This window comes from Taurulus bubalis (assembly GCF_910589615.1).
Source record: "Taurulus bubalis genome assembly, chromosome: 6".
Taxonomy (NCBI): domain Eukaryota; kingdom Metazoa; phylum Chordata; class Actinopteri; order Perciformes; family Cottidae; genus Taurulus; species Taurulus bubalis.
The window spans coordinates 10,272,913-10,285,601 of NC_136594.1; the positions used below are offsets into that span (position 1 = coordinate 10,272,913).

Here is a 12,689-nt window from a genome sequence, read left to right on the forward strand (position 1 = left end):
CAAATTATGAATCTGTCATTTGCGACAAATGTGAGAAATGCCAAAATGTTGTTAGCATGGACATGAAAGGCCTAACTCGTACAGTAGGCCACCTATCTACAAAGGGACGCATGTGTGTAACTCGTATGTGATGTACAATATACTGTTTAAAAGTGGGATGTATTTGTAGTAAAGTTTGTTCTCTCCGCTGCCAAACTTATACAACTGCATCGATCGCTTCCCTTTTTTTATTCTACAGCCGGTTTCCCTCTTTGTCTCATTGGATGAACGTGATGGCGCAGTTGTGTTAGCTAGTGTGTTAGCCGGCTAGCTTAACAGTCTGCTGCCTTACTTCTGCTATATGATTGGTGTGGATCTGATAAAACATGGCCTTAATGAGACCACAAAGTGAAACGTTGTTCTTTTTAAAAAGAGATGTGATTGACCTTTGTACTTCCTGTAACGTTACTTGCTACTCAATATGTTTACCTGAGCTACAACAAACGTTCACGACTACTAAAATAGTCTTCCTTGAAATTGCTTGACCTCAAATACTTCAGATAACGTTGGCGGTCTAACTGACACTAAGTTTATTTACCAAGTCATGTCCTACACTCTGTGGCCAATTCGTTATGTATGCCTAGCCAATTATTCCAGTCTTATACAAAAGCTTTGCAGCAAAGTCAACCTTTTGAATGTTTACATGTTTTGTTCAAATTGGTTAGGAAAAGGGTTTCTTCAATTATGTAATTTTTTTTAATAGGCTGTACTTGATGTGGTGCACTTGAGGTGTATTGTTACACCAAGTTAAAATATATTAAGATTAAATCTCGGAAACCTCCTCAATATAATGCAATACAGTTCACCAGCACCATACACTTCAACTTCCAAAATGACCAACAAGTCCAATAAAAAAACTAAATATTTTAATGAAAGACTCAATAACCTTTTGTGAACATAGTGTTGAAAGCAAGGCTGTAGTGTCGGACTGCATTATTTTGTTTTTTAAAATGGTGTGCCTAATTTACTGCCAACTGAGTGTGTGTGTTTATTACATTTCTAGATGTCGTTATTGCAATTAATGACCTGTTTATCTTCTGTTTCAGCACTTAATATTGTTTACCAAAGAAATGGTGATGGAGAAGCCAAGTCCCCTGCTTGTAGGGCGGGAGTTTGTGAGGCAGTATTATACACTCTTAAACAAGGCACCAGATTTCCTGCACAGGTAACTACCAAAATGTGATGTGATGTGAAAGACACAACGTTTGTAGATTTTGGTTAGACTGTTTAACTTTCTTTTTGTTATGCCCTTAGGTTTTATGGGAGGAACTCTTCCTATGTTCATGGCGGACTTGACCCGAGTGGGAAGTTGGCGGAGGCGGTGTATGGGCAAGCGGTAGGTGCTATGGCTGAATAATAAAGATTTACTTTGAAAACACAAAGTGTATGGTGAGGGAATAAGTATTCTTTTTTTAATTAAATTGAGCATGGTGTAAAAAAAAAAAAGGCACCATTTTAGAAAGGAAGAAACGATGTTGACAGGATTGTCAAATCTTATGAAACGTTCTACCTTTTGTGACAATTTTATATTTCCATATATCAGTATCTGTTGATTTGACTCTGACCATAATGGAGTCATCACCTTGCTTTTGGGGTTGAGCCGAGTAATGAATGTGAAAGTAAACACACTGACTGACCTCAGATCGTTGCTAACTGACAAATTCTTGACATGAATGGTATTAAGATTTTATAGCATGGAAATATCTTTTGATTACATTTTATTTATTGACATTTTTTCTCTTTATTAATTTTTCTGGTTATCCACTTGTCTCTGCACCTCTTAGGACATCCACAAGAAGGTCATGTCCTTGCAGTTCAGTGAGTGCCACACAAAGATCAGGCACGTGGATGCCCATGCCACACTGAGTGATGGAGTGGTGGTGCAAGTCCTGGGAGAATTGTCAAACAATGGTCAGCCCATGAGGAAGTTTATGCAAACCTTCGTGCTTGCTCCCGAAGTGAGTACCCCTCTACCTTTCAATACTATTAACAAACATCAAGGTTGAGTGACGATAACAATGGCAAATAATAGTTTTCTGGCTTAATTAATAGAAATTTTGGACAGAGCTGGTATCAGTTACTCTTGCTATAGTGAAATTACTCACAAAAATTGTAATTTTATGGTCTTTTTTTAATTTCAAAGTAGATGGCTTTCATTTTTTTTTTTTTTAATGGACACTGTTTGCATGACAAATTTCCTTAGGGTTCTGTGGCGAACAAGTTCTACGTCCACAATGACATTTTCCGTTACGAGGATGAGGTTTTTGGAGACTCTGAAGCTGAGCTTGATGAAGGTAAGATATGAATAAATATCCCAAACAGACCTTTTTTTTATTTTAGTTTTTATTTCATGGTTAAATGTGAGGGTAATAATTCAAATCATTTCTAATGTTTTTTCTTTCTCTAATTTAGAATCAGAGGAGGAAGTTGAAGAGGAGGCAGAGGAGAGGCAGGCATCCCCTGAGCCACTTCAAGAAAGCCCCAACAGCACCACTTATTATGAACCTCACCCTGTCGCGTATGATAAAACATATCTCAAAAATATAGATTTGTGTGTTGGATTATTGTTTTTATTTTTTTTAGGAAAAAAGAAGTTTCATGAAGGATTTTGCCATTTTAAACTTCTTTTATCTGTGTAAGTGACTGCATGCTGATTTGTGCTCTGTAGTAATGGTGTTGAGGAGCCCATGGAGGAGCCAGCTCCAGAGCCCGAGCCCGAGCCTGAACCAGAGCCTAAAGTAGAGGAGATAAAGCCCGACGTAGATGAGAAGGTTCTGGAAGAGATGGAGGAGAAGGCACCGTCACCGGCCCCTGTGGAGTCCCCACCAAACACCCAGGAGCCTCCCAAGGTAAGACCATTGTACTCTGTGGTTTACTTCTCAGTGGTTAGTCAGATCCCTAATTTCAAATTCAGCCAGCAGAAACCACAGCACCGGGAGTCACAGTGGACTGGTGCAGTGCAATGCACTTTAAATGAATAAAAAGCTGTTTGTCATGGATAAACTTGAGGCAGTATTTTACATTAAGAGTACAAGATTATGTACTAGAATTTCAAGTTGCATCAATTATCTAAGGTAATTTGTGATGCACAGTCCAGTACCGTATCATCCAATCTAGCAGAGTTTTCCATAATCTTAGTAACATGCCCAAAGATGCACCTACTAATGTTAAACTAAGTTGTTGAGTAATTATTGCTATTAACCATGATTTCTTTTTCATTCTTCAGACTTTCTCGTGGGCCTCGGTGACCAGTAAAAACCTGCCTCCTAGCGGCACAGTTGGCTCCTCTGGAATCTCACCCCATGTTGTTAAAGCTCCAAACTCACAGGTAACCTACTATTGACAATTTTACAAATTAAATGAAATCTAAGAGGATATGAGAAATGGTTCACGATATAAGAAACTACCACGGTGTTTATTTCCATCATACATTGCATTGAAGATTAGATGATGGTCAACGACAGCAGTAGATGAAGTTTGCGCGAGGAGCCACTTTTGACAGAACTGTGTTGTTAATTTTTGCAGCGCTTCTGTTGTGCAGTTTTGGGCCATTAGGGTTTGCACTTTTCCAACAGAGTCCCTCAAGAAAATAAACAACTAGTATTGTTAAATTCTCTGATGGCTGACGACTCAAAATCATCACGTGTTGTATACTATATGGTCATATTGCCCAACCTTGCCTCTCCATAGTCAACCAAAGGACCTTGTTCAAGAGATGGCGGTCTTGGGCAAAAAAAACATTTGAATTGACTTCTGCTAAAACCAAAGATTAGTGAGGACGGGCATTCAGATTGGTGTATTACGACAACAAATGTTGGACGAAGCAGAGGCAGCCTTAAGTGTTAAGTTGTTGGCACAAATTGACATGCAGAAAAGTCAAATATGGAGTGGCTGAGGAGATTAGTCATGGATTTTAATAAAACCCTCAACCTACAGCAGAATTGTATTTTATGGTGCAATATGTTATACATATGTATGCTTTCCCTCATAAAATGGGTAAAGGGGGAGGGAAAAATGTCCTCAAAAAGTTGTTTTGATCACTCAAAGCAATTATAACAGCAGCAAAGTGCTTTGAGAGACTTAAAACTAAAACACATGACTTGCTCAAGTGGGGTGACAATAACGGATTCTCTGGCGCACTATGCAAAAGCAATGATGAAAAGGATGTACGGTTGATGTGGTCTTTTTTTTTTTGTGGGCCGCCCCTCCCCCACACAGTCCAGAGTTGAGGCCAAGACGGAGACACAGACACCTCTTCGGTCCAGAGACCAGCGCACACGCGACAGACCAGTCTTTACTCAGCGGGGTCCCAGGCCTGGTAATGCCATCACTCGTTCCCCATATTAAGGGTTTAGTTCTTTATTCTTTCCTTTTCCCATTTGTTATATTCTACCTCTCTGTCACTATTAGATGGTGTTGCACCTTCGGAGTCACAAACGGGGAAACCACACTTGAGTTTTGTTAACAAAGGTAAACGGGACCCTTTAAGTCACATCTCAATGAATCTATAATCCTGTTTTTGATTTTCTTTAACCACTCGGTGAGAACATTAATCTAGTCATTGTCGTCCTACTGGTGCTATGAGTGTCACTTTCTTGATGCAGTGGATTTAGCTTTCTTGGATTTCGATGCAGATTATGCGTGTGAGCTGATCTGATGTGGTGTTCTGACCTCTAGGTGGCCGGGGAGAGGGTGACGCTGGTGACATTGACAACAGGCGGATTGTCCGATTCCCAGACAGTCACCAGCTTTTTGTTGGCAACCTCCCACATGACATTGATGAGAGCGAGCTCAAAGACTTTTTCATGAGTATGTTTCCTCCATACCCAAAAAGGAACACTTTGTTAATGCATTTTCCATGCCGTGTAAAATTAGTGTAAATAAATATTAGTTTAATTATACTCTATTGTTTTGTTTTTTTCTTGCAGCATATGGAAATGTTGTAGAGCTGCGGATCAACACCAAGGGAGTTGGTGGGAAGCTGCCCAACTTTGGATTTGTGGTCTTTGACGAGGCTGAGCCTGTGCAAAGAATCCTGGGAGCCAAGGTAGAAGGGGCATGTATTGACATTTATTTACCCACTTTCATTTGGTGGTGGTTTGGTGATGCACATTTCTACAATGTGACCCAGTAGGGAGGAAAAACACATGAAATTTCAAAAGCCATTGTCTGTTATAATAAATATGTAATTTCACATTGTCATGTCAGTGAAGGTTATCTGAGGCTATGGTCAGACCAACCATAGCATTGAGTTTAAAAACAAACACATGGCACTGTGTCGCTGTCTTGCTCCAGGTGACATAAGTTATGACCAAGAAGTGCAGTTTGAAGGCTCCTCAAACACCGAGACACTACACGGGCCAGCAGGATATTCCAACCCTGGAAAACTATCACTAACAAGTTTCTCCAAGAGTATATTGGCACTATGATTCTGTGCACCTGTCAACGTATTCAAAATGTAACATTTGATTGCACTTGTTGGCCATCACAGTGCATTCATTGATGCCTGGATTCTGCTGAGGCAAAAGTTGAGCCAGGATCAACACTGCACTTTCATCTTAACCTGTGGTAGAAACCCACTGGTCTCATTGACATGAATGAGGTGGCTGCGTTTTGTTTAAGTCATTTAAGATTTTATGCGAAAATAGTAATCTTTCTTCACAAAGTAATCCATGCTAAAGAAATCTTTTATAAAAAGCCAATATTCAAAGTAACTGCTCTCTAATAACCTGGATGTTTTGATATGTGAATAACCAGACTTTGTCTTTTTTGGTGTGACAATCGAGTTTTACAAAGTAATCCACCAGTGTGTGCTTGCATGTTAATCAACACAGTGTTGACATATGACGTTTTTAATTGCAGCAAAAGAAAACGGATTAATTTATGTGCGAGGTCCTTGTGTTTTTACCCCCTCTGCGACACCAAGCTGGCCTAATTTAAATGAATGAGGCGCTGCATTTTTTTTTTTATGCCGGGCTAAAGTCAATCTGACAACGGCTTTGGAACAAAATTGTTTGACCGGCAGCAACTGAGAACTTGTCAGGTCAGACCAGTGTGACACAGCAGTGCTTACATGGTCTCTGGGACAGATTGACAAACTTGGTTGTGCAAACCTGTTAGTGATGTAGGCTGTGAAATGTATTTGGGGGTAAATATTCTGTGCTAGTTTCTCCCAAATTGAACATGCGTTTCTCCCCTGCAGCCTATCATGTTTCGAGGCGAGGTGCGTCTGAATGTAGAGGAGAAGAAGACGAGGGCGGTGCGTGAACGAGAGACCCGTGGTGGAGACGAGCGCCGGGACATGAGGCGCAACGACCGAGGCCCCGGAGGTTCCAGAGGCATCGTGGGAAGTGGAATAATGCGAGAACGTGACGGGAGGGGACCACCACCCCGAGGCGGCATGGCCGCCAAACCTGGCATGGGCTCCGGAAGAGGCTCTGGTGGCCAGGGAGAGGGTCGCTTCACGACCCAGCGCCGCTGAGAAGAGCACCACCTGCATTGTGGAAGTAGTACCGGGTTCTTCATCTTCAACCGTTCTCGTTAACGAAAAGAAATCTTCATGTATGAACGTATATATTGGTTTTTGTTTTATTTTTTTATTTTTTTGTTCCCTCTTTGCTTTGGAATGTGACACAGCCTGTCAACCTTTGTTTGTGAAATAGACAAAACAAAATAAGCAAACAAAAAAATGCGCTTATTAGTTGTGAGCTGAGCATCCTTTTCGGGTATCTCAAGAATTCACAAACTTTAATTTGTAAATTTGTGGAAAAAAAGGCAAACCAACCAGGAGTAATCTGCCACATTAGGAGGGACTGATAAGACTTTTAACTACGATAATACAGCCCATCATTTGGAAAAGAGATTATATGCCTTGACTTAACTGGGGCGCTGCTTCACGAAATCCCTCTATTGCACATTTTATATGGTAGTTTTCTGCCCGTTACTGTTGGAAAAGAGTGAGATGCAAAATTTGTGCAGTTCCAGGGGAAAAGCTTGCCTTTTACTTTTTCCTTTTTGAGAGACCACTGCTTCAAAATTGCATAATGCACTCATCAATATGCACTAATGGGTACTTTTGTCGTATTACATTGACATCCATGCTTGGACCGCAGCTGGAGAGACCTGTTTTGTCTCAAGCGATACGACTTTCCGGGGCAGGCCTCGCTCATAGCCTGTCTGCTGTGACCAATGTACTTTTCACACTTTTGACCCAAAAGAAGCTTCAATTACTGCTGGATGGACAAGATGACGAGCAAATCTACATTATATTTTTCCTCATTTATAAATCAAATAAAGAAAAAGCTAAAATCCTGGACTTTCACCAAATGAGTGGCGGGACAAAGGATACACAAGTAACAAAGTCGAACAATAGAAGAGTGGTGGTAATGATGGCGGCTCGCTCAGTTTTTATTCTTTTGATTCCAAGTTTTTCTTTTTGTTTTGTTTTTTTCCTGCCAGCTAGACCGCAAAACTGGGATGGACGACACCTTCTCTCCCTCTTCCCTCCCTTCCTCTCTTAAGTGCAGAGTAACAGAATAAATGTACAGCAGAAATCATAGTTTACTGTATGTTTTGTTTTCTGTGTATATTTTTATTTTCTCAACTTGATAAAAGCATGAGTGGTGCCTTCTATTTCACCTTTTCCAGTCTTACTAGAGTGAAGCAGTTCGAGGCTTTCTGCCTTCTGTTATGGAGCTGCTCATTTTGAACTATTGTTTTTGGGATCAGATAGAAAAAGAAATTGCAGTATTCACACGTTTTAGGTAACTTTTATTTTTTTCAGTTGCATATTTCATTTTTCCATACTGTTTTACTACCTAAGATGAGCTGCTGTAAGTTTTGTACGTTTTGTTTTGTATCGTGTCTGTTCTGAGTTTTGTAGAGACAATAGGTGCCTCCAGTTCTATTGTTAAATGGTTATGCGGTGTATCTGTCTGAAGAACAACCGCGCGCCCCCCCACCCCCTCCCTCCCCAAAGGTACATTAAAGATAATGCGGGAAAATGCTTGCTCCTTTTGGTTTAACAAGTCACGGCTCCACAACAATGATTTCACTGAACGAAGGTTTGCAGTTTGGAAAGGGCAAATGTCTCACAATGTGATTCGGATTCTGTTGATATTTCCTGTCAGTCGAACCATATCGTTTTTGAGACTCATGGTAGAACTTTGGTTAATCCCTGGACTCAAAAGTTGTCAGACTGTTCTTTTCTCAGCAACAATTTTTTGTAAAGATCTGTGGGTGGGCTGGCCGTAGTTCCAGTCTACCAACTAGCAAACAATTGTGCTCACTTTTCTAGCCGTTAATGCATTTGTATTTTCATATGCTGATTATTCATTGTGCTTATTTGTGTTCTTTTTTTTTTTTCTTCATTCAAGTTAAGTCTGATTTGAATGAATTTGAATGCCATACTAGTCGTCTCTCTTTTGTCCTCTAATGCAGTTTTCTTTCACTACTCGGTAGGGAGGGAAGACCATTTGGTTTCAGCTGAAAAGGAAAACATGAGATCTATTTTTATTTTTTTTCTTATCTTGCACTGAAATGGGAAGTGAAATCAATGTAGCATTTTTCTGGATAAATCTACTAATGAGGTCTTCCTTGTCTGGTGGTATTGCACTATTTACAACATTTCTGGGACAATCTGTAATTTTGAACACGGACTCACCAAATTCCTCATCTGGCAGTGAAAAGGCAAATTAAGTGCTCATCTTGTTATCCGCATGAAATATTTGCTCTCTAGCAGTTAAAACGAGATTTGATGTACAGACATGGCATTTTAATATAGTTTTCCACAGTAATGCTCGGCTGCTCGCCCTTTGTAGTTGAGATTAAATATTTTCAGATGTGGGATTCATTTTCAATAGAGACCTTAATTTGTTACCATCAGTCTTTGACATATTACAGAAAAATTACAGCTCTTTGATCCTTGAGTGTTTTTAACAGACAGTTTCTGATTGGTACCTCTACCCCAAATGTTTATTTGTCCGGTAATTGCTTAACTAAAGCACTTGACTGCAATCACACTTTTTACAGCAATGGTCAATGAAGAGGGTGACGAAGAAGAGCCATCATGCTTTCAGACCAATTTGTGTTTTTCACATTGTAATGGTGGCAAAATGTTTTGAGTATATACATTTAGAGTTTGATAGTTCTTCTTTTTCACCGAGGTTTTCAACCCTCCCACTCTTTTTCCAAACCAAACCTTTAAAGGATCTTCAATAGGAGAAAGTAAAATGACCGTATAAAGGACTTTTCCCGTGGTGGAAAGTTCATTTGAGTGGATCCTCATTGTGAATCATTCCAGTCCCTTTTGAATGGAAATAGAAGTACCTTCTTGACTTTAGAAGGTGTGGTAAACAGTTGGCTGCCATCTTCATTTTATGGTGTTTACCCTTTACTTGTTGCTAGTACAAAAGTGTTGCAGGTGGAGAATCTTTTTTTGTTTTGTTCTTTTTTTCCTCTCTATTTTGAATGTGTTGGACTTAACATACAATAAACTACTGATATCAGCACCACTCATAACGTTTGTCATGTTTACAGGTTTCTTCTTAAACTATAATTGAAATAACAAGCTGTTGGCACACGTTAATGAGCTTGCCAAAACCAACAACTCGGCACTTTCTGGCACAATTCTGCAATATAAGAGCTGTGTTGTGTGGCAGATTTGGCAACTTAAGTTTCGTTTATAACCTGAATGTTACACTTATGGTATTTATAATTAAAGGGCCACTCCACAGATGGACAGTTCAATTGTCAGGAGTAGTTCTACTCTGTCTGTAGTAAGTCGTCTGCTCTGGAAAAGCTTTGACAAGTCTTGATACAATCCTGGTTGAAGGAATTTGGAGAATATGTTACAAACTTTGAAATACATGGACGTTTACCAGGCAGTGAGGGAAACTGTTGGATCTGCAGATCTAGTTATTTCGTAGCTTGACTCGTACTAAGAACTGAATGCCAGGATATACATTGGCTCCTTTCACCCAGCCTATGAAGTGTGACACGGAATGACTGGAGCATCCCTGTAAAGGTTCTCGTGATCGCTATTAACGTAACAGAGCGTTGTTTTTAGGAGCGATTCCTTGTTTTGCATGTGTTCGCGGGAGTTATTCATGATCAAAGGGTTTAACCGGTCCTCCAGCATCTCTTAAATCACTGTCACTATCCTCTTCAGATGATGTTTCACTTGATTTATGATCAAACCTTTGAGCCAGGAGGGGACCGCTTAGATTTCCTGTTGGATTGCTTTGAGGGCCCACTGGGAGGTTTTTGTCTCTTTGAAGATCGAAGAACCATCGAGGAGCTGGGAGGAAACCAGATGCACCGACAGATGACCATGGAGGAAGCTGACCGGTGGCATCTTGTCCATGTACATAAGCCCCTCCTCTGACGGGATGCTGGAGAACATAAGGCATGACGTGTTGGTAGAGGACATTAGGTGGAGGAGGAAAGGGCTTCTGTCCTGGTTTATGAACAGGGATCAGAGGTAGAGGGCTGGTAATCAAAGTGTCACCAGTGACTGGAATGATCTGATATGGAGGGTTCTCATTTCTTGTGTTAGCAGCAACAGTCTTTTTCACAAAGGACCCTGAAAAAGAAGTAATACCATGTTGTCGGGCATCACTCTCTGGACATTAAAATGCAACCATGTGAGAAAATAAAATTGCAGTGCTGAGAAATGAATTAATATCTTACTTGTTTGTTTGCCCTTTTCCTGCAGCTTCTTCTTGGCAAGGTTGCACCTGACAGGATGAGCTCCTTGAAGAAAATGCAAATTATATGTCTGTTTATTTGTTTAGTAATTTCACTTTTCTTTTGAAGGATTACTAAATAAAGGGCCATCACCAAGAAAGGAAACACTAAGGTCAATACTCTATTTACCCCTCTCAACTAGAAAATGTTGGCCAGACATTACACATAAACTCTGAACATTTTTGGTTTTGGATAAACTCAATATTATATTTATTCAGTTAACCAAATACATTAAAGAATAATAATACAAATAATGAAATGTATGAACTTAAGGGTTAAGTTAAAGACAAGTCACAGCAACTTTCCCTTAGAATTATATTTCTGGCAACATGCAAATGACATCCTTTTAGCAGACAACATGTACAGAAACACTGCACATGTGAACAATTATGTGTGACAATTAAATGTTTGACTATTTTCACACAGTATTTGTAAGGCAGAATTCGGACTGGACGTTTCTATACAGCCCTGTCCCACACAGATGAACTCCAGAAGAAAGATACATTTATTTTCATTGTTTGGATTTTGTCTGGACATTTCTTGAATTCAGATGCAGGGAGCTTAGCTGTGTGTTTTTTTTTTACTTTTGAATTTTCTTAGTTAATAATAACTAAGGGTGTTTTCTGAACTTTATTTTTTTATGTATTTAGTCATAGAGATTTAATAAGACTTGATACCAAGTTTTCAGTCATTTTTTAAATGTGAATTAAATGTATACATTTTGTTTTTATATATTGAGTCTAAAAATACTGGAGTCAGACCACAACATATGTAGAATGTATTCTCACTGCAGGATTCTACTATTTAGAGCCCAAAATCCCAGAATTGCCTCAACTGGCTTTACAATGTGACACCCTCTATCCGAGGACATGACCTCAGAGGTGACTACCGCCCAAACGTCCTGACAGTCAGTTATAAAAACATATATCTCTCTCTAAAATATGCAAAAAATGTGTTGAAGAATGTCTGCTGAAACAAGTCAGACAAAAAATCAGAGCAGCTGAAGTTATCTGGTCTATCGCTGTTGGGATGTTTTCTGAAGACCCTCCAAGAAGCTTTTTCAAACAAGGGGTGACACCTTATTTGTTTAGTTAGTTATTTGTATTGTGACTCAGGTGTTGTATTTTATGCAGTTATCATTTATATAATCACACTGGATCATTTGTATCAACATGACCTAAATTACTTTAATTACTGAGTGTGCATGAATCAGCTTGCCTTGTGGTGAAGTGAATGAGAAACAAAGTTCACTGAGAAACCGTCATAGCCCAGCCCAGTGGGTTGGCCCTGTGAGTGAAACAACAGGTACAAGCTGCTAAACAGCACAATAAGTAACCGGTGAACTCATTAGAGCAGATATGGCAGATGGCATCAGGGCTGTAGATAGTTTTGAGGACACTGTGGTCATGTTTCTTATATTTTCTATGCTTTCATCAGTTCCTCTTTTTTTTTCATGAAACACATGTGCTTATATGATATTATAGATTACGATACTACTAATCTAGCCAGTATATACAAAGGAAATATAACGATCTATCCATCCAAAAAAAATAAAAAATTGACATTGACAAATTACATTGACCATTTAAATGTTGAATGTAATTATAGTGGTTATACAGAAATATTGCAAAAATATTGTTGACACTTTCAGTACATTTAGCTGATAATACTATTTTTACAGTCAGCCTAACATTTTGAATTCAGGACTTTTATTATTATTTTTTGACCATGGTATTTCTACTTTCACTTTAGTAAAGGATCTGACACCCACGGCCTTATAAAAGCCCACTGCATTTAAATACATAAAACATTATAATGCATCCAACGGTACTACATATTTATAATTCAGTAATAATATTCTAATTGTATAATATATAGTAAAATCGCACTGACTGAGTACTTTG

General features: G+C 39.2%; 1 protein-coding gene across 2 annotated transcripts; it reads left to right on the forward strand.

Moving 5' to 3' along the window:
- Positions 1–1,109: 1,109 nt before the first annotated feature.
- On the forward strand, positions 1,110–9,548 carry g3bp2a (G3BP stress granule assembly factor 2a; the record flags this gene model as incomplete). 2 transcript variants are annotated; one of them, XM_079220285.1, is made up of 11 exons in its annotated part: positions 1,110–1,204; positions 1,294–1,375; positions 1,824–1,997; positions 2,243–2,333; positions 2,452–2,557; positions 2,708–2,888; positions 3,266–3,367; positions 4,258–4,357; positions 4,717–4,848; positions 4,968–5,086; positions 6,242–9,548. In XM_079220285.1, 11 exons carry the CDS (start codon positions 1,110–1,112, stop codon positions 6,518–6,520), a joined length of 1,461 nt encoding a protein of 486 aa, XP_079076411.1. In that variant the 3' UTR covers positions 6,521–9,548. The 2 variants fall into 2 exon arrangements, with proteins under 2 accessions (XP_079076411.1, XP_079076412.1); XM_079220286.1 differs by lacking the exon at positions 3,266–3,367.
- Positions 9,549–12,689: the final 3,141 nt, after the last annotated feature.